Consider the following 25,654-nt stretch of genomic DNA (forward strand, 5'->3'; position numbering starts at 1 on the left):
TCACCACATCTCCCAGTTTAGCTAAGCGTGGGTCTTGACTGTATGTGAATGAGAAATCAGGATGTGATGGCGAGCTATCTGGCACTGAAGGGCCATCTTTGGGTGGATCGTCAATGGCAAGGTCCTTGCCAGTGTTCCAAAAGCCATGACAGTTCATGAAAGAGAAGCCGCTAAGAAATTAACTGTGCCAGTCTTAAAGACTTGGGACCAAGGCTTCACTTCTATTTATACAAGGATCAAGATAAAAGGGGAGAGAAGAAAAGGTGGAAGTGAATGCTGAATGGAGGAAGAATGGGAAACACATGACAGCAGCCACCCTATACCCCTCTCACCCGCTCTCAGCAGTGAGAACTAGGTCTTTGGCACAGGCAAGGTGGGCAGTGGGCTCACCAACAGCTTGCTCCCCTCAGGAGTCTGGCATTTTGGTCAGCTGGCTGGTTTTGGTCAGCTGGCCCAGTCCTTTACCCTGACTTTGTCCTGGTCAAAGCCCAAATCCCTCCATTCACCCCCCTTCCTGAAGCAAGGGCTGTCACAGGACTTGTTCCCTGATGATTGCTGTCACTCTTGTACCTCCCCCTGCTTAACTGCAAGGCACTAAGTTAAAGCACATTGCAAAAAACCTACCAGGTTCACCTGATCTCTGGAAAGGGTGGGATCTTTCCCTTACCCACCTTTTATAGCAATGGATGAAGAACAGTCACTGCCTTGGTACTTTCCTCTGATTTATTCCAGCTCAGGAAAAATAGTAAAGGAGGGAATTGTGACATACAGGTCTCTGAAGCACAGACCTGCCTTCCCTCACACTCCCTGCTTAGAGTTTTTGGATTGTGACAGTTGCTGAACAAATCTTACATGTGCTCAAGCCCAGATTTCACCCTTCATTCCTTAAAGACTTTGGGAACCTTCGATATAAACAATGCAAAGAGCCCAGGACTGTTTTATCCACACGACAGTGGCCAGTGAAAATCAATGTGCCCCAGAACCAGGGTTTACAGGTGTGCGGTTCTGATACCTTTTCTTTGGACCATGAAGCCAATTATGCTCTGATGTCTGATGTTTTCACAGCTCAGCAGTCTGGCCCATATGTTTACTTCTTACACTGACCCAGAAAACACGTTCAGGAAACAGCTGCATTTTCGAAAAGTCAAGTTAAGCAAGAATAAAAAGGTGCCCCCCGCTCCATGTACAAAATGCCCAGTATGTAAGGTATGTCCAACTGCATGTTACCTTGTAGTGCCTGTGACCTCAGTTGGATTTTTTAATCCCATGAGCAGAAGAAATGAGGTTCATTTCTTACAAGTTTGTGTCCTGTACCCTCCAACCCTCTTCTCTTTCCAATCATCCAAGTTTCCATGGTCTTCCTCACGTACCCAGTCCTCACATATCTCAGCCCACCAAGATTAGGGCTGCCCTAAACCTCTCTCTGCTGTACCCACAGTGCTTTCTGCTGATACAACCTCCCTCACCCACCTTGTTGCCAGCAGCTGTAGGAAACTGGATGTGCTGTGGGGAGGGCAGAGCCACAGAGGTGATGAAGGTCTGGCTGGGGCTCTCCAGGGGCTGGGATGATCACGTTCTGCCCATCCCTCCCTCTGTGGCAGCTCTAACAAGCTCTACCAACCATCAATACTTGGGAACTCATAAGGAGAACTTCTCTGAGGCTTTTGGTCCTCAACAGCTAACAGGATTCAATGCTGTTGAGAAGACATGGGGCTGACAGGCAGATTCACACACAGACCATGTCATTTCTTGAGTACTTTCCTTATAGAAAACCAGGGTAAAGCATGTGATACAATCTACACCAAACCTAGGATCATTTCTTCTAATTTACACTCTTTCCAAGTTCTTTTCAGCTTTTTCCTTGGGATAAATAGTGCAATCCCATGGAGTCCATGTCCCCTCAGGGGTAACCCTGGCCCCGGCCTAATGCTCCCCTTCCTCCCCTTTAATGCTCCCCACTTAATTAAGTGGGGCAGTGAAAATCAGCCCCCAGCCCTAAGGGAAGGGAATGGAGCCGCTGCACCCAGGAAAGCAGAGCTGTGGGTGAAAGGCAGTGCTGGCACCGCAGCTGGCGGGCCTCTGCTCGCCTACCGCCTTCGTCAGGCAGTCTGCCCTGCCCGCCAGCCGAGTTGGCTGTGTCCAAAATAAACCAGCGTGTGGGCCAAATGAGAGCCTTTTTCCCACTTGCTGCCTGGCAGGAGCAACCACTCAAAGCAATGCGCTCAGGAGAAGGTCCTGGGTGACTCTGGTGATGCTGCAAGCATCACCCAGATCATTTAGCCTATGGTGTCCTCAAGGCCAGGTGAGCCAGGATAGCAAAGAAGGAGTCTGTCTGCAGCCCTCCCTGCAGCAGTGATGGCCAGCCAGCCCTGCGGTGACAGCCCCTGTTTAACCGTGGATCTGCAGCAGCCAGCCACGCTGGGAAGGATGAGGTATCTTTTAACAACAAAGAAAATACATGTACATGAGAACCGTCTAGTTCCAGTCCCAGCCTTGGACTAGGGAACAATGGCAGAAGAGCCAGCCCACTGTGATGCTTTGACGTGTTAGAAAGAGGCTTCATTTCTTACACCAACAGAAGATCTGGCAGTGGGGTGGGGGAGCAGAGATATGTGGGGTTGTTTGCAAATACCCAGATCATTTGGATGAAGTCTGAAATGCCCCAGCAATCACTGCAGAAATATTTTCTACCGTTTTACCCCATGGAGCCTGGGCTACAGATCTTATTTTGCCCTAGCTGAGTAAGTGAATGAGGCAGGTTCACACCCTTGAATGATGCCATTGCTGATTAGAAAACACACAAGAGTTAGGGCAGGCACCTTGCTTGAGAATAACTGCTGTGACAGCTCTTCCTAGGGGACATCCTAAGCTTGGGCCTGGGAGATGGCAAAACTACACTTGCTTCTCTGCTCAGGCAGTCTGAGCTGTGCCTTTCGCATCTCTTCCCTGTAGCCCAGAGCTACAAGCAATCCTGACAACACCTGGTGGCTCCAAAGGGTCTTCTACAGGTTACACGGATCTTTTGCAGAAGCTAAGAGGATGTGGTGGCTGCCTTCCCTATGATCCAGGTCTGCAGTCTCCATTAGCTTCGACCACTGTTGCTTGCAGTTCAATGCTGCCAGGTAAAATAGGTAGGTAAGGCAAGCAAGGTATCAGCAGCTGCAAAACCATGTCAAGGTTGCAGGTCTGTAACCCAGCTCCACCACCCGCACAGGCCCGGGGCACACAAGCAAGACTGATGTTCTGCACTAGAAGCCTGTGGGTGGAGGTTAGAGAGAAAGGGATTTGTCATCCCACAACAGAATTCCCACTTCTCATGCAAGTTAAGCAAAGGACAATTGGAAACACAGTTCTTTGCTTTTAGGAGAATAAATCCCCTAAATGCGAGATGGAACAGGAAACAAAGACCTACACATGCTTTGGCCACGGGCAAAAATCACCAACACTGCAGCTACTGTTTGCATTTGCACACGAAGCAAATTTTTTCCTTCATACAACACAGGTTTAAAAAAATCTGATCTACAGTTTCCAAAAACCATTTCTCTGGAGAAATTCCAGATGGCAGGTCAGACTTATTATAGTTCTCCTCCTGGAGGGTCAGAGTTAGGGGATCTTGCTAGAACTGACCTGGTATTCAGAGGTACAGATCAAACAAGGTCTCAGGCTAGAAACTACAGTTAGTCAATGCTTCTTGGGTAACTTCAGTACAGGCCTATTTCAGGAGCCTAAATATAGATTTTAAAAGCCTTAGAAGCTCATGCTTTAAATATTCTGCTTCAATGACTGTGGAAAAGCTGACTTTATTAGACATGATGTTTAAGAGAGCCAAGAGAGGCTGTCAGCTACATCCTATAGTGACTGAACACAGAAAGTATATGAGTTAATTGCAGTGCAGACACACTGGAGAGGGGAACCACCTAAAACTATAGTGCTTAGCAGCTGACCTTTCCTAAGCTTGTAGCCCATGGGCTGAGTGCAGCATTTCCACTTGGGAAACAATTTACACTGTGATGATTACTTTTATTTGAACTTCAGGAGTTCCAGAAAACCGCACTTCACCTGTGGCCATGGCGCCTTTTATCCATTCCCATGCTTCTTTCCTGGATCAGCTCAGAAGCAGGAGAAGCCAAAAACAGGAACTGCAAGCCTACATTAAAAATGGCTGAGTTAACTCGGCCTGGAAGCCAACATAGGAAAGACCAAGCTGCTCTCTGCAGCCGTCCTAGCTTTTGTGAGATAATTTTCCCCAACAGCAGTGAAACAAGCAGTTGGCCCAGCAACGCCTGTTGTTGATTTTGCTGCTCTATTCAGAGCTTTATCCAGCATTGATCAGTGTCATGTTTTGCCTATAATAACCTTCCTCTTTTGCTAGTAATTAACCAAGTATCCATTTGCAAGCAACAGCGACTGCCCAACATGGATTTTGCTACTAGTACAGAGAAGTCCTGTGTCCTGGAGACGTAGGCTCCTAGGAAATGAAGGAGAAAGCATTGATGCTGACCTGCAAAGATCCTGGAAACTGTCTATGAAATTAAGTTGAACAATATTTAAGGGATATTTTAAGCTTGTTGCAGATAATGGAGCATCCCAGCATACCCAGTACAAAGCCCAATGGGTAGTAAAACAAAGCACTTTAATTGTGAACTGAGGAAGGGAGCAGACTCTGAATAGGTTCTTTTGGGCTTCTCCTTTTGGGACGATTGACACGATCAATCTTCAGATCCCAAGGAAAATGTGTGAACAGTTTCCCAGAAAAAGAGTAGAGAGTGACTGCAGCTACACTCTTGAGGGTTTTTTTCTGCATCGATGAGGTGCTCTGAACTCTGTTACTCTCAGGTTGAGGAGCTAGTGGGGCTAGGGTCTAGCTGAGGGGCAGCTGGGATGTGTTCCTCCTGCAAAGGCCTAAAATAACATCATTCAAAGGGAGCAGGGCCAGTCCCTGTCATCTTTCCCAATCATCACATTCTGCTGCCAGCAGGTTTTGAAGATGCATGAGAGCAGGGCCAAAACCAGCTTCCTGATGTGGGGAGAAGAAATCCCTGGACCCAGCCACCAGCAGCACTGGCAAGTCCAACAGCCTCCTTCCAGAAGGCCCCAGACCCAGCAGGACATAAAGCAGCAACCAGCATATCCCAGCAAGGCCCTGATGTCCTGGACATGGACTGGACAGGGTTTCCTCTTTCCTGGAGGAGAGCAGCTCCATCCCCTTCTCTTGGGGCTGGGGACAGACTTTTATTCCCAGGTTTCAACAGGGAGCCTGAACATCAAGCAGGGCCCAAGTGCACCCAATATCACCTGCTGGGACATCCTCTGTGGCTGGATGCCATCACAAGTTCCCAAGAGAGGAGTCAACATGTGGTTTGGCAGGGGGTGAAGACTTGGGCTCGGTCTACACAAGTAAACTGAACACTGTCAGAGCCTATGCATCTTTTTGGAGTGAGTGGTAACAACTTGCAGTCTTATTCTTGGTGTCCCTTTACTCTAGGAACAGAGTATTAACTTGTTGATAATGCCTTAATTAAATGAATGGTTTGTCCCTACTTACAGGACCGGTGTGAGCATCAGGATGAATCCAAGTGTAAAAACAAGTGGAAATCAGCTCCCTGTGTACAACCTACTGCCATGAGAGTGCATATTCCCTTGGCTGCCATCCCTTGTGACAAGTATCTGATAAATACAAGGGTAGCTTCACCCTCTGCAATTATTTACATTCTCATTCTGAACTCCTTCTGTTCTGATATGCAGACAAGAAGAAATTGCTTTTGGAGGAAACCTGGGTAACAAAGTTTCAAGTGTGGAAACTGTTAGAGCCCTTGAAAGCAGAGATCTTAGGGCATAGGAGGTCGGTTGCTTCCTGCCATCTGCAATAAGTTCTAGGATGTTAACATCTTATCCAGCACACTCTATACCACAGACCCAGTCTTCGTTTTCAAACACTCCCACCCCTGTCCTTGACTTGTGCATCTTTCCAGAGATGCGAATTTAATGGTAACCGCTACAGATCCTATCCTATGATAACTGATACTCTGCTCCAACTTCATCCAGAGTCTGCTGAAGTCATGGGAGTTTTATACATGTTTAAAAAAACCTTGGATTATGCCCAGAGAATAGATTTACACTTGAATATTTGAAAACCTTATATGATGAGGCCTTCTAGAAAGACAACTAGCTTTAATGTGAAATTATTTCCCTGCTAGAGAATTGGCCAAAAATATATAGTAGTAGCTTACTATGAATTCTGTGTAATAGCTACTCAGCTTTTGTAAACCAGCACAGCTCCATGGAAAATGAGTGTTATGTACTGATTTACATAGCTATGGATATGTACCCTTTAGATTTCTTGAGTAATTTCTATAGGAATATTTCTAGAATCATAATATATGTGCTTCTATGTGACTTTTTCCAGTGTTTGGAGAGGTTCCACCCATTATTTAACCTAAGTTTGAACTGTGGTTGACAGTAAATGCATGGACTCCCAGCACTACTGCTTGCTATTGGATGAAGAAATGAAACATTAAAAGAATACACAAGAGAGGCAGGGTATGAACTTTCATTAGACAGCAGTTCTACATGATGTTTTTTAACTGCCAAGTCCTACAGAGTAAACAGATTGCTGCCAAGATGTTGACAGGGCATTTCATCCATATGCTGACTGGTCTTCTACAAATGGTATTCATCGTGTTTCACTGAAAACTGATGTCTTATGAAGTATGGAAAAATACCAGGCTGAGATTTACTCCCTGCAGCTCTTTATCTTCTAGCCATCATGGAAATGAAGACAATGGTTAAGACAATGGTTCCAGCAATTCCACCAACTGTCATTCCCAGGATGTTCCCATGAACCTGCCTTGACTGACATCTCTCACCTATAAAGAAGAAGGCTTGTCCTGATGGGCACCTGGGAAAATAAAGTACAGATTCACATGGATCAGGAGTTTTGTCCTGCCCTATAGGCCCACCTCAAGGTCCTCACACTCACTACCCTGGATGAGCAGTTCCCATTAGAGGGATTCATGTCACAACATCCCCACCTTGTTTGGAGGCTATTTACATCCCCTGGAACACCCACAGAATGGGGTTTCTTTGCATCCCCTTATGTCTGCTAGTAGAAACCCATCATTGCAGTGAAGTGTTTTGTTCCTACTGTTCCTTGAAGACCTAGTGGCTCAGACCTCTGAGGTCTGTAGCTCTGGATACTTAGTAGCTGCATCATTTGGTTCAGAAGAAAGTCAAGGCAAGCAGGGAAGAGGTCTGTGGTACCTGCAGCTTGCTTTCCCTTTCACATTCACACAGACTCCATCATTCTGGCAAGGGTTTGGGTCACACGGGTCTTGCAGATAAGGCAGCCGGTCCATATGAACAGGCTCCATATCCTGGGCTGCTCTCTTCTGCCTTTCAAGAATGAGGTCTTCCATGAAGGCAGACTGTCCAGGTTCAACAGGGACTTCAGTGTGATTGAGGTGACTTAGATCTTTTAAGAAAAGGAAAGAGAGGAGAAAGACATCATATAACAGCGAGTGATGCTATATGTAGTATTCTTCATACCAGGGGCTCACAGGGTGCTTTGTGGACCAGAATGTACTCCTTGCCCATTTGCCCTTTACAGAGCTCTTGCCGTACCACAGCAAATTCTGCATATTTAAAGCACAAGATAGAAAATAATACTGAAATTATGGTAACCAGTTAGGTAAATCTGTGGTATTCTGTACTTTGAAAAATTATGCCAAGTGTGGCTGTTCTGTTTGAAAACAAACAGAATGAGGAAGGCCTTTTAGTATGCTTAATGCTTAGAAATGGACATAGCTACTGGTTAGGGTGCTTAAAGGTGTCCAAGAAGTTAACCTTCAGTAAATCATTGCCATTTAGATTCCTCTGAACTCACATTCACTTTAGTCAACATCACCCACCTGAATCTAAGACACAGAAATGCTTTTAAAAGTTGATCCCCATTAGAAGAGAACTGAGAGACGGGTGGCAATAGTTACTTGACTGTGTAAAAAGAAATAGAAAGGATCACTCATTTGTTTTTGTAATGAGAATCAAGAAGAGGGTCTTTACCATGAAATTCTGCAAAAATAATCAGGTCATCATTTTTCAGGAAGCTTCTCCGTCGCATCTGGCTGTGGGATATGAAGTTAGTCCACCCCCAGGATACACTTCTATAGCAATTGCACGAGGCATCAAATTTTCCAACAATTGATGGCTTCTCCCATATTAAGGTTCTGTTAGCATCTGCAATGAGAATATGATTGATGAATAAGAACCACAAAGTTCTGCAGCTGGAAGTATGACATGACTTCTTTGTGCATTACAGTGTTAAATGGGATTTATGCTGTAAAATCAAGTTCAGAGCTGAAATGCCCAAACAAATCACAGAGGACTGACAAATTATGGGTGCCAGCAGATCCTTAGATATGGTCTGCATGAGGACTCTTAGTCTATGTGAGGGCATTTAAATTCCACAACTCCCCTTTCGTTGAGGGCTAACCAAAGGCAAGTTACCTCCTTATTGTCACCAGCTAAGAGCTCCCTCCTGCGTAAGGACACTTCCCCATCAGTTTTTAAGCACCTAAGTTTTAAGTACATAAGTTTTTAAGAGTCTAGCAGATTTTATTCATTACTATGGTTCTGTTAAACATATTCATACAAAGGTTTAAAACCTACTGAAAGAGTGTATACTAAACTTCCACTAGAAAAAGTGAAGAAGGATGGAGATTAAATCTCTAGTGTTTTATTCTGTACCAAATTCAATATTGTTCTGTTGTTCTTATTTCTTTGAATTAACACATCCATGGGGAATCCTAGGGGTGGATGTGGAACTATGGTGCTACATGCTATATAAACCTGGAGTTAAAAGGTAGCCCCTGTCTGAAAGAGTTCATAATCTGCAGTCTACACCCAGCCAAGCAAGACAGGCTTCAAATGCTGAGACTGATCTCACAGGTGTTTTCAGGTATTTTTTTCTTACATACAGCTACAGTGTGAACCCTGTGAATCCAGAGCATGTATGTTCAAGTTAACCAAGCCTCCAAAATGCAGTTTTAACTTAAATTATTGTTGATTTAGTAGTGGAATACAGCACCTTGCTGGCATTGCACCATCCTGCGGTGATATGTCACCTATCATTATGGGCAAACCACAGGTAGAATGGGAATTGCCAGCTCTTTGGAGAACTCTGTATTTAGAGTCAAACTCAGATTTCCCAGGGACTGTTCATAATAACACCAACCTTCTGTGCGTCACTTTTCACATTAAATGATCTTTCACAGACAGGAATTCTGAGTCACACACAGGAAAGTCATACACAGGAAAATGTCCCAAATTGGGAAATGCAGCCAAAGTTGCCCAACTTTGAGTCCTACACTCAATCCTCCGACTCAGATTCTTTGGCCTTCATTTTCATCATTCCTCCAGGCAGACACCACTTACCTGAGCTAACATGTTCTTTTCTTGTGGTGAAGCTTTTGCTTGAGGACATCCTTTTTAAGACATCAGGGTCCTGGTCCAGCACTGTGAGTATAGCTTGGCGGTTCAGAGCTGGCCACTCCAGAACACCATCGTTCTCTCCACTGCACAAGTGAAAGGCAATGCGACTGTAGCCATCGATTCCGGAGTGGGGATACAAACTTATGCCAAAACCATAACCCTCAGGGCTATAAAACCGGGGGCTTTCAATAACATCACTTGATGGTTTTTCAAGGATTTGGCTGAAATTCCGAATGACCCACACAGCTGTGGGACAGGGCATTTCTGTCAGTGTGACGTCATCGATAGCAATCCCACCAGATGACGAGCTGGGGTTGCCCTTTAGTCCTTGGAAGAGGTAACGGAACTTCTTCTGAGCATTGAGGGTTACGTGCGCAATTTTCCAGTTATAGTCATTATCCGCTTTGGTAAAAGGAGAGCAAAACATTGCCATCAGCATGATTACTGATATTATGAAGCAGCTTATTCCTAGACATCCATTCCAGCTGCTTTTTTAGACAATTGGACCTCTCAGAGAACCCTGAAGTCTAGAGATCTTAAGTTGATATTGTGATTATGATATACTCGCATTGCCTTATCACCTAAATGCTTTGGACACATTGTATTAGGAACTTTTCACACATTAGTGAATGACAGTCTCTAGTATAAAAGGCAACAGGCTAAAGGCTAAGACATAACCAGTGGATAAGAGTCAATGACCCAGCATGTTAGAATTAACTGTTGCTGCCACTTGTCCAGGGACTTATCCTGCCCTGCAAACTGCTGCAACTTGACATAGGCAGGTTATCACAGGTCTTGGGTTTTGACAATATAAACGCATAGTGCCACAGTGGCTTAATTTGTCCTATTCAGCAAAATCACCCAAAGTGGGAACTCAGTTCATATTTCCAAAATTGCATATGTTTTTACATTGCCAACCATATAAAAATCAAGCTGGGATTTTTATTGACTGCAGATGAGCACAGGTATTTATATCTGGACAGCTCACTCTTAGATCATATAACAGCCAGTGGAGATCTAGTCAGTTGATCTCTAGCAGAGTTTGGGGTCCCTCTCAGCCACTGAATGTAACATATCATTAATAGGAACATTGTGACTTCTGCTGTGGAGCACCTAAATTACATTATTACAGCCCACAGTTTCACTGCTAAATGTCCTCATGTAGTACCAAAATCCTTAGCCAGATTGCAAGATATTCTGGTAGCTTTGGGAAAATCTTTTGGTTTCTGAGCCAATCCACTGCATTCATGGACTCAGTAAGACAGCATTTCCTCCCCCAATATTCTATATATTCCTCATATTTCCAGCATTACCTTGAAAAGTTTGGATTTTCCTCATCTTGCGAACATTTCCAGTGCCATCATCCTCTTTAAGCCAGATGATCAGCTTGTCAGAGAGGCTTCCTGTCATCTTATAGAAGAACTGGAGGCACTGCTCAGTTCTCTTTGGATAAAGAATTCGGGACTCTAGGATTGCCACCTCATCTGCCTTGCCAGAGCTAGTGCTGAAGTACATGAAATAGCCAGCATCTATGAAGAAAGTGTACAGCATCACTGTCTCTTCCCAGATTTCCCGCTAGCTGCATAGTGTAAATTTATCATTTCAACGCCACTCTTTTAGTAGGCATAAGTGTAGTACTTAACATGAACAGTAGAGGAAATGGTGTGTGACAACCATCCAAGACAGACCAGGATAAGAACAGGACTAGTAGTTTAGCATATATATGGAACTATATATAGGTTGGCAGCTGGCAGCTTATGTCAATTTTGCATTAGTTGGTCTAGTTGGAAGTTGGATGCCTCAGGGATGTCAGAGATACGAGACAGGATTCAATGCTGACTGCAAGTGACTAGCAAACATATTTTTTACTTGATTTATACTGAAGATAATCTAGAGGTGCTATCTTAGAGATCACATTCTCTATTACCTTGTAAAGAGTAAGATAATTTCTTACCAGTGCTGAAAATAACAAAAAAGAGTTGGACACAGAACTGGCACTCTCCTGACCTTGAACATGAAGAAGCAATTTTTACAGCTTACCCAAAGACTTTTTGAAACTAGCTTCTCAGTTTGGGGAAATTATTTAAGAATACTTGCCCCTCTAGTTTAATTTCCCACTAAGATTTTCTGAAATGTTCATTACTTTAGATTTGAAACGTCTACTTTTGTCCTTATATTTACAAGGGGTTCACCATTTGCACACGTATCTTATCTTGGTATCACATGGACTTGTCAAGTCTTATCTGTATTGCATTGCTCTTTCGCTGTTCATTATAGTCTATGATTAAATTAACAAGTGAAATTCTTTTAGCTACTGTGTGAAAGTTTCTTCTGTTGGAGGCTGGTTTCTTGGACTCTTGTCCAAGCTAATATCTAGGGCATCATCAGTTAAACCTGCAGCTGCACAAACAGTACAGCCTCCTGCATGGTTAGTGGAGCTGTTCGAGCTGTCTATCACGTTCACTCTAACCACATCAGGGGAATAGTCTCCATTACCTCCCACACGGTAGCAGTGCTTTGAACTCATACCCATAGAAACCTTGCCAAAGATACCCAGTTGCTTTACGCACATGTATGACACTGCACCGTAAGTTAAATTTATGTTAAATTTAAGTATGTTAAATGTAAGTATGATCACTGTTGCTCCAAGTGAGAAACAGGGCTGTGAACCTTATTCAGGTGCCTAACTTTGTTGTTGAACTTATTATGGTATCAAACCCTGAAATGATCTAGACTCTACCTCCTTTTTGATAAGAAAGTCAAATAAAGGCAACATTAAACATCTATGGCAATTAGAATACGGCCTTAGCAGACTTCAGCATGGGGATACAGGGATCAAATCCAGAGCCAGGCTGCCAGCTCCTCTCTAAATGTTAGGCTATACTTTCTCTCCTTCAGTTTAGCCAGTAATAAGTCAAAAACCCAAGAAGTCAAAACTGTTTGGACAAAATTCGATCCATCTGTGTTAGAAACTTAAAATTTGCCCCCACTTGAGATGACTGCAGAACCAGTTCTCCAAAAATATCTAAATTTGAAGGAACCAAGGGTCATTGAAGGCATCCAAAATGAGAGGCACTCCCTACTCATGCAATCATTTAGACACTCTGGAGATCCTCAGAGGCACCTACCCCTCTCCATTAACTCTTCAGATAATGTCAATACTTATTCTGTACCGCGTCACTAGATGCTAAAGCATAAGTGCAAGTTAAGTGCTTACTTTAGACAGATTGGATTTTACCTGATAATCTCAAACAACTCAGCTGAATTATTTTTCAGTTACAATTATAGTATATGGGTTAAAAAAAGGAGAGAAAGAACTAAAAAAGTCATATAAGGGTTAGGAGCATGTACTTCTAGAAGCTGTCAGATAGTTTTCTTGAGTTCTATTGCATTCTTGGGCCTGATCAACAAGTACCAGCATTATAAGAGGTTGAGGACCTGCTCTTCTTTCCAGTGCGTGTGTCACATAAGGGTAATCGTCTACTCCTGAGTGCAGCAAGGCAAATTTTTCCTTTATCAAAGAGTAACAAAGCACAACTGAATGTGCTTTAGGCCAGGATTCTTTCACTCTGCACTTAGGCAAAATTTACCACAGAAGTAACTTCTTTTTTTTTTTGAAGTCTGTAGTGGTTTTCCCTGTCTAAATAATGACAAAAGAGGCCCTTGCTTTTCAGAACTGCTTGTTGGGATTTAATCTTTATTCTCACCTGTAAGCTAGCACACTGTGACTGTGACAGGGGCTGACTCCACCCCTTTTGAGATTTTCTTCCTTTGAAAAGTGGCAAAATTACCATGTAAACCAGAAAATTATCCCTAAACTCCTATCATAAAATACTTTGCAACTTCTACCTCCAGAACCAGCACTCCTCAAGCTTAGCTTATCATTCACTTTGCAAACACAACATTTATGAGTGGCTATGAGTGCTGTTTCATTCTTATCATGGGGTAACATAACTCTTACTCAGACTTTGGAAGTTGCAGTAAATCCTTTTCCAGGTTATATTTAAAAGGCCTCTAGTCAAGATTGTTCTTTGACACCTTTTATCTTGCTGGTGTGGAGAACATTCCACTATGTTGAGAAAGCTTAATGAGAGCACAAGTGCAACCATGAACTCACACTCACAGGGCCAAGACATATGAAAAGAAAAAAGGGCTTTTTGCTTAACTAGAAACATTACAACTCAGATGTTCGCTGGGTAGTCTTCTAAATATGGTCATTTAATCCTGTGTTTTCAGAGTAGCCAGTGCTGCGTTTTCTCAAGGGTTGACTACAACAGGTTCAGAGACGTTGTTAAAGACACTGTAGTTAAAGTACACAGACCGGCACAGACATGCACAAGGGACCATTACTCCAGCTAATCCCTTTTCCATAGGAAAGTGTTCTGTTACTTTGTTTTACCTCTACAGCGCCCAGAAAGTGTGTGGTCTTCCTGCCCTGAAGCACTGCCCTGTTGACGGACCCAGTCTAGATCATCTCTGGTGCCCTGAATCATGCCGCAGATATTTTCAAGCTCAAAAGAACACTGGTCCAAGAAAGTGTGAGTTGAAGCTGAAAAAAAAATGCACACATGGTTACCTCCAGAGTAGTATCTCATTAAAATTTCTGCCCTAATTTGGGGGGGTTTTGTTCACACTAGTATAGACATCATGTAAAGAAGAAAACCCACAGCAGATGTGAAGCCAAAGACTCAAAAGAGGAAAAGTTTGATTTCTGGAGGGATTCCCTGCATAGAGATATCAACATTTGACCACTTTGCAGAAGGTTAACAAAGTCCCACTCCACAGCTGAAGCACAGTGACTGGTGCTGGCTCTCTTTATGCCTGTTCGTAAGCCTTGGAGAGAAAAATCACTTTGTGAACAGTGGTGGTCTTGCACTTAACTATTCCTCTGCTGGAGGTTATTGTTCTTCATGGCTCACTCATCTGCTTATGAGCATGAGCAGTGTTCTTCCACTTCAAGCAAAGTCCACCCATTTACCTTAGGCCGGTTCAGCTGAGTTTGCCTGCAAGTGGATGCTTCTGTTGGCAGATCCGTAGGGACAAGAACTTCTTACTAACAATCACACATGGTGATAACATCTTCAACCAGCTTAGCAATCAACTAGACAGAGTGTCAGACTCTAGACTTAGCCAATCTCAGGTGCAAAATAATCTAATTAAGACCGAATGTCAGTAAAAGAGGACAAAGTACAGTTACATTCACCTCCCGCAATGAAGCTGCCCACACACCAGCAGAACACAACTATATGTCTGAGCCCCTAGGAGCAACATGAAAGAAAAGATGTGAACGGATTGAATTTTATTAACTAATTGAACTTTTACAAAAGTAAAGACAGTTAGCAGAGCCAAAGAGAGGGATGAAGAGGGAATAAACAGTTTCTCTACAGCACAGGTCCTCTCCCATACCGCCTCAAGAGCACTTGAGAAGAGTTTTTGTGGTTTTAGAGACATAAGGGAGGTAAACCAGCCAGGCTCAAGTATAAATGAAGAAAGAGTTTGCCATGGTTAAATTATGACTTACTGCAGTTATACATGCGATTCAGTCTTTCCAGGTCAACGGCACTGAGATCTAGACGTTGTCCAATTATGTTATTAAATTCTGGTATCTTTGTTGTGATTGTGGGCTTGCTTTCATTTTTGTTAAATGAAAATGGTTCATAGTGCATCAGTGACTCATAGTCATAGGGGGTGTTCAGATCTGTGATGAAGCCGTCATCATACTTCAGAAAATTGTGCTCTTGGCCTGGTAGAAGAACAGAAGAGTGCTTCATTTTTAGAGGAATTGGAAAGGAAATGGCTTTAGCATGGCCCATTGCATACAGTTTTCTAAGGCAGAACTGTTCTACTCAAAAGCAATTACTTTACCATAAAATATTCAGATTTAGCAAGATTTGTTTATAAAGTAATTTGTACAACAAAGCAGTGTCTTTAGATTGCAGTTCTGCACCCTCACATGTGACTTCAGTAAGTTTAAAATCAAACGTCAATGAGCTATAAAGAATGGGATATATAGGAGGTCAGATTAGATGGTCTAAGCATCCTGAACGATTAGGCTTAAGGATTAGTGTACTCCATTCCACAGCCTGTGAATATTGACGCAAATGTTTCCCAGGATATTAGATCATATATGAACAAGGAGAGGCCCTGGAGCCTGCCACTCTTTAAGGGGATGGGTATGACAGTCCTGGAGTGCCTCCAGGTTCTATTCTTCTTTCAAGCAAAGAATACATTTGGAATACATAGGAATCTGTGAAAAAAATTTTGGTTTTACCTTAGACTGACAATATTGCTATTGTATTTCTATTGAAATGCCTTTTGGAAACATGTTTCTCGTGGTTTCTTAGAGAAAGATTTTCATTATGAAGGTGTCTGCTAGGGCAGAGAGAGGGAGCCATTTCACACACTTTGGTATGGAAGTAAAGAGAGATTGCTGGCATTTCCAACTACAAACATTTTCAGAACATTTGGCTTTCACTCTCCAAGAAGAAACAGCACATGACTGCACTGGGTGGATAATTACAGCTTCTCTGTGTAAAGGCTGCCCTTCCTTTCTGCAAGCCCATTCTGGGTGCAAAGGTCTTCAGTCCAAAGCTTGAGATTGTATAAGAGCTTGGATTGTTTTCTTACAGATACTTGAATTGCACCTTTATTCAAAAAGGGTGCTTATCTTGCTAATTAAGTGCTATCACTTTTTATAGCTGGGGACAAAATCTTGGCAGGACACAGGCATGTGTAATGATGCTGGTTTTTATGATCATTACCAGGCAAAGGGCAACTGCCATGTGTTTTTAAAACAAATAAACCATACAGTGAGGAGGCTATTTCATTAGGCTCTCTTGTGTGTTTTCTCTGAAGTCTAATAGGCTTATTAGCTTTTCTGTCAACAGCAATATGAATAGGGGATCTCTTCTCTCATCAGCCAGCTATCTGCATTGCAGTTTATGAAAATGTATTATGGCAAAAACCGCTACCATGCTATTAAATTTGGGATTGCAGATCACTGATGTGGGAACAGATGTGCAGTGCACATACACACACAGAGCACAATCATAGCAGCCTTATTTCCCTTTAGAGGAGCAGATGTCCTTCAAATGGCTTCAGTAGAAGTTTTCTACTTAATTAATTTGCCTAACTGGAAAACGACATTTTCTAGCATGGATAGAAACCTACAGAATACAGGCATTGACTGTAATATCAGACCAGCCCCAGGACTCCATTCAGAATAGTGTCACACTAAATTCCATCACCTGTATCATTTTTTTGGTGTCCCAGATTTGTGGATACTGAATACACCACACAAGTTGAGAGGATTCAATGTTATATTTTGAGGAAAAAAAAAAAATGCATGGAGAATTGGCACTGTTTTGTCAAGCTTTTCAATACCTCTGTACATCATGGAGCTCGCAATAGTGCATTGTAGGCACGTTGTAATTCTTCTTGCTTTGGAGGTGGTTACTTACAGTGCACAGCAAAAATGGGGCCCAAAACTCAGAATCTAGATGCTATTATGATAAAATCATAGAATTGTTAAGGTTGGAAAGGAGCTCTGACATCATTGAGTCCAACCTGTTAACCTAACTGCCTGGTCCACCTCTAAATCATGTCCCTAAGCACCACATCCACACATTTTTTGAATACTTCCAGGGACTGTGATTGCACCACTTCCCTGGCAGTCTATTCCAATGCCTAACCACTCTGTCCATGAAGAAATTTTTCTCTTGTCCTGTCACTTGTTACTTGGGAGAAGAGACCGACCCCCACCTCACTACAACCTCCTTTCAGGTAGTTGTAGAGAGCAATAAGGTCTCCCCTCAGCCTCCTCCAGGCTAAACAACCCCAGCTCCCTCAGCCGCTCCTCATAAGACTTGTGCTCTAGACCCTTCACCAGCTTCGTTGCCCTTCTCTGGCCACACTCCAGCACCTCGATGTCCTTCTTGTAGTGAGGGGCCCAAAACTGAACACAGTACTCGAGGTGCAGCCTCACCAGTGCCCAGTATAGGGGCACTATCACCTCCCTGCTCCTGCTGGCCACACTATTCCTGATACAAGCCAGGATGCCATTGGCCCTCTTGGCCACCTGAGCACACTGCTGGCTCATGTTCAGCCAGCTGTCAACCAACACCCCCAGGTCCTTTTCCGTCAGGCAGCTCTCTAACCACTCCTCCCCAAGCCTGCAGAGTTGCATGAAGTTGTTGTGACTCAAGTGCAGGACCCGGCACTTAGCCTTGTTGAACTTCATACAATTGGCCTCAGCCCAACGATCCAGCCTGTCCAGGTCCCTCTGTAGGGCCTTCTTACCTTCCAGCAGATCGACACTTCCACCCAGCTTGGTGTCATCTGCAAACTTACAGAGGGTGCACTCAATCCCCTCATCCAGATCATTGATGAAGATATTGAACAGGACCGGCCCCAATACTGAGCCCTGGGGAACACCACGCGTGACCAGCTGCCAACTGGATTTGACTCCATTCACCACCACTCTCTGGGCTTGGCTGTCCAGCCAGTTTTTTACCCAGAGCAGAGTGCACTTATCCAAGCCATGAGCAGCCAGCTTCTCCAGGAGAATGCTGTGGGAGACAGTGTCAAAGGCCTTACTGAAGTCCAAGTAGGCAACATCCACAGCCTTTCCCTCATCCACTAAATGGGTCACCTTGTCACAGAAGGAGATCAGGTTGGTCAAGCAGGATCTTCCCTTCATGAACTCATGCTGGCTGGGCCTGATCCCCTGGTTGTCCCACATGTGCTGCATAATGGCACTCAGGATGATCTGCTCCATGACCTTCCCCATCACCGAGGTCAGGCTGACAGGCTTGTAGTTCCCCAGATCCTCCTTCCAACCCTTCTTGTAGATGGATGTCACATTTGTTAACTTCCAGTCATCTGAGACCTCCCCGGTTTACCAGGACTGCTGGTAAATGACACAAAGTGGCTTGGCCAGCTCCTCCGCCAGCTCCCTCAGTACCCTTTGGTGGATCCCATTTGGCGCCATAGACTTGTGGGCATCCAGGTGGAGGAGCAGGTCGCTGTTACCGCTTCAATTACTGGGGCTTCATTCTGCTTCCCATCTCAATCTTCCAGCTCAGGAGCCTGAATACCCTGAGGATGACCAGTCTGACTATTAAAGACTGAGGCAAAGAAGGCATTAAGTACCTCAGCCTTCTCCTCATCCTTTGTGGCAATGCTTCCCTCCACATCCGACAAAGGATGGAGATTCTCCGTGGCCCTCCTTTTGTTGCTGATATATTTGTAAAAACATTTTTTGTTATTCTTAACTGCAGTGGCCAGTTTAAGTTCTAGCTGGGCCTTTGCCCTTCTAATTTTCTCCCTGCATAACCTAACAATACCCTTGTAGTCTTCCTGAGTTATCACCTTCATCGCCACGATTCGAGATGAGACCAAGTTAGTAATAAAGTGAATCATTTTTAGTGCTGTTCATAACAATAAAAATGATGGTCTGCACAATCAATATCCACATCCCATCTACTGCTCAGCCACCCCAAGAGAAACTACACTTACCAGGTAGAGGCAAGTAGGAATGCACATGGCCATTCAACTTGGAGCAATTCAAAATATCAGATACTGCTCTTAGAGGTCAGCAGAAATTGCTTATGCCAGCAGTTCTTATCTATCCAAAAGAGAACACAGTGCTCCCTTAATCTTGTTCCTTTCTGATGACTTCTGATGATTTTCCTTTTCTTTTTGTATGTATTTTTCACTTATTTGCAAATATGGTAAGTGCATAACCCCGGAGACTGAAGTGATCAGTTTGTCCACACAGAACATGAGCAATGGCAGGGGAACTTTGCTGCACTGGCACCATCACTGGCATCACAAAGCACCACCACTGGGCACAAGAGTTTACACTTGGTGTCTTTGCTAACATGCCTTTCAGAACTTGTTATAGCCTTCCATTCACTCTTTTTCAAATAAGCGATCACTAAGTAGCACAGAATCGGACCTTGCAGGAGACAGCAGGAGAAACTGCCTAGGGACCGGGGGACTGTGGAGAGTTTGCTGAAACTCAAAGCCACTGAATCTGATGATACTAAACCTGAAGGCAAGAACCTGCAGAGATAAGCCAGACAGGAGAGGACAGGACAGAGCCCTATTTTATGTGTCTCATCTGATCTAATCACTTTGAGGTTTCTTCATGTACAAAGTAAATCTTTCCAATTTCAGGAAAGCCTGAATCTCTCATTGTAAAAAACTTTCAGATTTTGAGAGGACCTTTGATTAAAAAAGAGCCACCTCCAAGCTCACCATCCCAGTAAGCTTACAATTTGTGTTACATGGCAGGAGAAAACAGACTCATAGAGAGGGGAAGTGATTTGTTCAGAATCAGAGACCAGACCAGTCCTAGAACCAAGGGGAAACAAAGTCCACTGACTTCCAAGCAGGGCCTTTCTCTTCTGGCCTTAGAGAGTCTCTAGTCTTTGACCAGAGAAGTTACATTAAAATCCTGCTACATCTACAGGTTGATGTACAGTGGTCTCAGGTGCAGCCCAGTGTTTCTAAAATCATATCTTTAAGAAGGTCTTAAAATCTAGGAGGGAAAATAAGACACTGATGAATCTGTACTTTACAAAATCTGACTTGAAAGTCAAAACCCACCTGTATTAATCTCATCCCACCAGATTGTCACATAGTCATCCCGGTCCATCCTTGACTGCTCATGGTAAAATCCTAAAGCATGCAGGATCTCATGTTCCACAATTGCTCTGTAGTCACACCCTGCCCCAATAGAGAGGTTCTGTCCAGTCTGCAGGTCCCCCACCATGGACCAACACCTGAGGAAGAAAGAGATCTTACAGCCTGTTAAGTAGAGTTTTCTTCTCTGTGTTTAAGTTCTCAATCTGCTCACTGGATTTCAAGTAATATCAAAAAAGGTTTAAATATAAAAGGAGTAACACAAATCATTATTTAGATGCTGACCAGATGCCTTGATACTCTACAGATACTCTATTGTGAAAGCAGACTAAGCCTCAAAAACATATTCACTACCACTTGCATGAGGCCAGCATTTTACTGACCCTCCATGTTAGATGAGCTTGCCCTGATTTTTGAGATCCGCAGAAGTTTCGTTCTTCATCAGCTGCCATTTTGCCAAGAAACATAATACATACATAGAAACAGTAAACTCGTCAAGAATGACATTTTTTGCAATCACTTGGGCTAGAGAAAGGATCTAGGAGGATTTAGAATAGCAGCATTTGGTCCTTTTTAACAGCAACTATGCAATGCATTGGCCACAGGTGTGAAATTACATTTTTCTGTGAAGGGCCGGCCCCTCATCTGTGGCTCAGCAGAAGCTAATCATGATTGAGGAGGAAAGGAGCTCCTCAGCCAATTCACTGAGAACTTTTTAGGGTAGCCCAAGGGTGATGTGAGACATAAGTGCCAAAGAGCATCTGGGAGAACAAGAAATGTTTGCAGCTGATATAGCAAAAAGACTTTTGTGCTTTTCTAGATGTTCTTTCAAAACACGTTTAGATGTAGCAAATAAAATAAATCTTTCCATTTCCTGGAAAACCTGGATCTCTGACTATAAAACGCTTTCAGATTTTGAGAGGACTTTTCATCAAAGAAGAGCCACCTCAAAACCATAGCAATATTGCAATAAACTCGCTTCCCATAGATTTTTTTTGATCTGTCTTCCAAAGATTTCAAAACCTAAATTCTGGCTATTCATATCCTTGGTAAGATAAGAGGATGTACATGGCGGTCATTACACCCACCACTGAAATGGAAAACAACCCTAGGTAGGAAAGTAGAAGCAGTTGAAAACTCAGTGATGCTGGGATTCACCTCATCGAAGAGTAACCATCCAAACATCAGATATCTATTCCAAGTTCATTATCCAAATATCCTCTGCAGTCAGCAAAGGGAGGCAGCTGCTTCCAAGCTCTGTGTCTAAGAAGATAAGATGGGTTGCTTTCTCAGTGGCCTCTTTTCTTCTGCTGACAGTAGACTTAGACTAAATTTTTAGACTGCTGAAGTCAGGTGGAATGAATTCCCAGCTGATTCTACACAGCAAAACTAAACAGAAATTGATATAACTCTTACCCGTCTTCTTTTCTAAAGAATATGTAGGTTCTCTCTCCTTCATATGGTTTGAAATCAATGCAAGACTTAAGACGGAACATTTCAAATGCCTGGAGAATGACTCCTTTGGCATTCAGATCTGGAAAACATATATCAGAAAAGCACCTTTAACACACTGCAGATCATTCACCCTGGACAGGTAAGGTACGCACACAGATATACACATGGGGCCAAAAGAAAAATGACTGAAAAGAAAAATTATTTAAATTGATTAAATTGTGTTTTGTTATGCTAGCTGTAGAAGAAAAAATGGTTTTGATATAAAGGAGCAATCTAGTTATTAGTGAATTTTAATGTGAGAGAACCAGTTCTGAAAAAGGCATTTTTTAATCACAGTAACCCCAATGCAAATAAGGATTGGAGCTAAAATCTGAACAAAGTATCTGCATTACCTAGGTCATCACCCAGAATATACGGAATGGGGAATTTCCATCTGTACATCTCATTTCTTAGGGCATTTCGCTGATTTGGCTGAAAAGGGAAATAAAAGCTGGTGATGCATCTGTTGTGGGGAGATGGGCTGATTTGTACCAAAATTACAGTTAGGACAAGTGATAGATACAGAGTTCTGAATTACTTACAGGGAGCAAGATATCACCCTGAAAGAGATCCAGTCCAGCAGCTGAAAAGCAATTTTATGAAAGGTAATGTAAATGAAATATCAAACGTATTTCACCTCATAAACCATATTGAGCCTGCTTATATGAAGTTAATATCTTCAGGCATTTACAGAAAAATAAAGAAGGACCAACCTCTTTACACTGAAATATAGGGACAGGCCTAAAGGTAACAGTAGGTTCTACTCAATATTTACTACTCAGCAATGTCCGCATTTTGGTGGCAGAAATCTGGTGGCCACCATTATCCATATCTAGTTTGATAACCTCTTGCTTGCTACCAGGCAGTGGCAGCAGCCACACAATGAGACAATGCTCTACAGAATACCGTAATACTGAGTAATGCATCAGGAAGAATATTGTACAGTGCACCATCAAAGGGTGTATGGAAATCTGCACTACAGGAAATAAAAAAAATTAGAGAACGACAATACAGTGTCTTGTGTCTTTTCCATTTGATTTCCTTACCACTTATATAGAAGCTCAAGAAAACTTCTAAGCTATTGCCCACTTAGTAAAACTTTATAAAAATCATATATAGATGGAGGGGAAATGCTGGTGGGACTCCAGAGCCTTTCCAGTTGATACAGCGTGTTACTGCCTTAACACTGGCAGCCTGTCCAAACTTCAGCAGTGAAAGACATCTGCACCCCTTGTTTACATAGGGTTACAGTCCTAGGATAGATTCGTGCGTCATAGCCAGAGGAAGGTAATTCAGAGCTCACTCAATTATATTTCTCTTGTTACCATGAACTACCTGACCATCAGTCACCCATGTCTTTTTTACAGTACTGAAAATTCAACATTTCACTCACAATTTTTCAGGCCTTATGAGAACTTAGGCATGAACTCACCTACGTTTATGTCTGGAATGTCTTTGACTATCTCACCAGCGTTAGCATCTGCTGCTGCAAGGTAGACAAAACATTATGTGTTCAGATGTGGTGGCACACAGCAAGCAAAACAAAATGCTTCAAAACTCAGAAGAGTTCACAGAGCACTTACCAGCTTCACTGGAGACGTGTCTATCCTGAAAGAGAATAAAATACAACCAGTATGAGGTATGAGGTGTCTCTGGACCAAGAGGAGCCTGTAGCAATCAGTTTTCTACTTACAGAGACTGGAGTACTATACACATAACGTAACAGAAGAGCTAGGCAGAGCGGGAATATTCTGGAGCCCATTTTTGCAATGGGAGAGGAAGCTGGTCCCTCTCATCTCTCGCAATATATAGGGCATGCTGCCGAGCTTTCCACAGAACATCAGCCAATCAGCTTCCAACTTTCCACCTTTGTACCTTTATTATAACAGCAAGATTTTCCTCCTAAATGACACATGACGGCATTGTTGCTATCAATTACCTAAGTCCACTTTGGAGGAATGTTACAGAGAGCAATGTGATAACGTCGTGTCTTCAGTGCAGCTGGTGAAAGGCTTGTCCAGACTTTGTGTAAGAAGATCTCAATCTGGCCCAAAGCTGCTGACTCCTTCCACTGTGCTTGTTATCTGTCAGCATTACAATCTCGACTGCACAGGAGGAAAGCCACATGCTTAAGCAGAATTATTCTGGGTTTGTAGCACTCCAGCGACATTAGAATTTGACCCAGTGCTGTTTTCAATTAATAATTAACATCACATTGTAAAGGTTAGTGATAAAAGATGAATTATTATGAATGCCCTGACAGTGTTTTCCCACAGCAGATGCCATCTCAGGACTGGGGCCTCAGTGCACAACATGCTACCCTTTGCCTCCAGAGGTGGTCACATACATCAGTAGGTCCTTGGCCTTCCAGCCTGATGCTCCTTTCTTTTCTGGTGGATTTCAGACTTGACAAATTCTTGGCCTGCCCTTTGCTGTCTTCTTTCTCAGGGTACGTGGGTCAGGGAGGGCAGATGGGCTAACTGAACCAAGGCTCCAGAAAGCTCTAGATCTCCCACAGGTCCTGCATCATACCTGTTATCCCCTTGCAAATGTCCCATGTGCCCTGGAATGTCACAGTGCCTTAAACTTAGGCAGTTGAATCCTGCTGCCTCATTTCACATCTGAAATTGCAAGTGATGAAGGTGAGGGTGTCCACCGCTGTCATCAGCAATTAGGTAGGAAGAGGCTTGTGCCACAGACACCACCACACACAGCAAAACACAGAGGGCTTGAGTAGGAAAAGAAGAAAAAATGCTCTGGAGCTGCTTCACACACTGCTTCCCAGCAGTGCTGGCAGGAGACACAGGACTCCAGTGTGAAGAAGCCTCAAATGCAAGTAGGTTTTGAGTAGGAAATGTGCCTGTGTACAGTGACTACCCTGTCCTAGAAAGGAATCAGTCCTCCAACCTAAGCAACATATTTTCCTCCAAACAGATCAAAGTAAGAAGCTATTTGTATGAGACCACATTACAGAGGAATAAGTACAGTGATCTCTCCTTTTTTTCAGAAGGGCCACAGAGGACTGATCTTTCACCTAGCATACATGGGTCTTCTTCAACACTTGCTTATATGAACTGTTATTTGGAAGGACACTGATACCTAAGGAGAACAGGACACACCACTAGTAAAAGAGAAGCATGCCTCAAGATGCATCATGTAAAGTTTATTTTCACAGACAAGCACAGAGGGTCAAAACACAGCACAAAGGCCGTGATTTGCAGATGTGTAGCAGTGGATGTGAGAAAGGAACAACAAACTGAAGCAAAATCAGAGTAGTCTGAAAAACACTTGGTTTTTAGTCCCCTTAACTTAAAAATTGCCCAAGAAACTAAAGAGGATGTCTAAAGATAAGTCATTCTGCAGGCATATATTTGAGTTTGTAGAGGACAATGGTTATGCAGCCATCTCACGTTATACTAATGCAATTTAATATATTCATTTAGCACCTTGCACAATGTATGCATCCCCAAATGCATCCTGTGTTCGTTTCATGTGGCAAGGTTTTGGTAGCAGGGGGGGCTACAGGGCTGGCTTCTGTGAGAAGACACCAGAAGTTGCCCCCATGTCGGACAGAGCTTGTTTCAGCCAGTTCTAAGACAGACCCACCACCGGCCAAAGCTGAGCCCGTCAACAACGTTAGTAGCACCTCTGTGATAACATATTTAAGAAAGGGAAAAAACGGCTGCAGAACAGCAGCTGGAGAGAAGAGTGAGAATATGTGAGAGCAACAACCCTGCAGACACCAAGGTGTGAAGAAGGAGGGGAGGAGGTGCTCCAGGCGCCAGAGCCGAGATTCCCCTGCAGCCCATGGGGAAGACCATGGTGAGGCAGGCTGTCCCCCTGCAGCCTGTGGAGGTCCACGGTGGAGCAGATATCACCTGGAGCCGGAGCAGGGGGATGCCCGAAGGGGACTGTGACCCTGTGGGAAGCCCATGCTGGAGCAGGGTCGTGGCAGGACCTGTGGGCCCGTAGGGAGAGGAGCCCACACTGGAGCAGGTTTCCTGGCAGGACTTGTGACCCTGCACTG

The 25,654-nt window shown here is 43.5% G+C and overlaps 1 protein-coding gene across 2 annotated transcripts; it reads right to left on the reverse strand.

Moving 5' to 3' along the window:
* Positions 1–1,051: 1,051 nt before the first annotated feature.
* MEP1A (meprin A subunit alpha) lies at positions 1,052–23,402 on the reverse strand. 2 transcript variants are annotated; one of them, XM_087775888.1, is made up of 15 exons: positions 23,321–23,402; positions 23,211–23,235; positions 23,060–23,113; positions 22,170–22,210; positions 21,981–22,059; positions 21,550–21,667; positions 20,098–20,273; positions 15,008–15,229; positions 13,886–14,035; positions 10,800–11,015; positions 9,430–9,888; positions 8,059–8,232; positions 7,261–7,471; positions 6,723–6,898; positions 1,052–1,128 (listed from the first exon to the last, which is right to left on the reverse strand). In XM_087775888.1, exons 1-14 carry the CDS (start codon positions 23,387–23,389, stop codon positions 6,751–6,753), a joined length of 2,142 nt encoding a protein of 713 aa, XP_087632014.1. In that variant the 5' UTR covers positions 23,390–23,402; the 3' UTR covers positions 1,052–1,128; positions 6,723–6,750. The 2 variants fall into 2 exon arrangements, with proteins under 2 accessions (XP_087632014.1, XP_009465691.1); XM_009467416.2 differs by lacking the exon at positions 1,052–1,128 and having other exon boundaries at positions 6,610–6,898.
* Between the last annotated feature and the right edge of the window lie 2,252 nt (positions 23,403–25,654).

The sequence above is a fragment of the Nipponia nippon genome, unplaced genomic scaffold, assembly GCF_047370975.1.
Source record: "Nipponia nippon isolate SJK-2023a ecotype South Korea unplaced genomic scaffold, ASM4737097v1 scaffold_4, whole genome shotgun sequence".
NCBI classification, from domain to species: Eukaryota; Metazoa; Chordata; class Aves; order Pelecaniformes; family Threskiornithidae; genus Nipponia; species Nipponia nippon.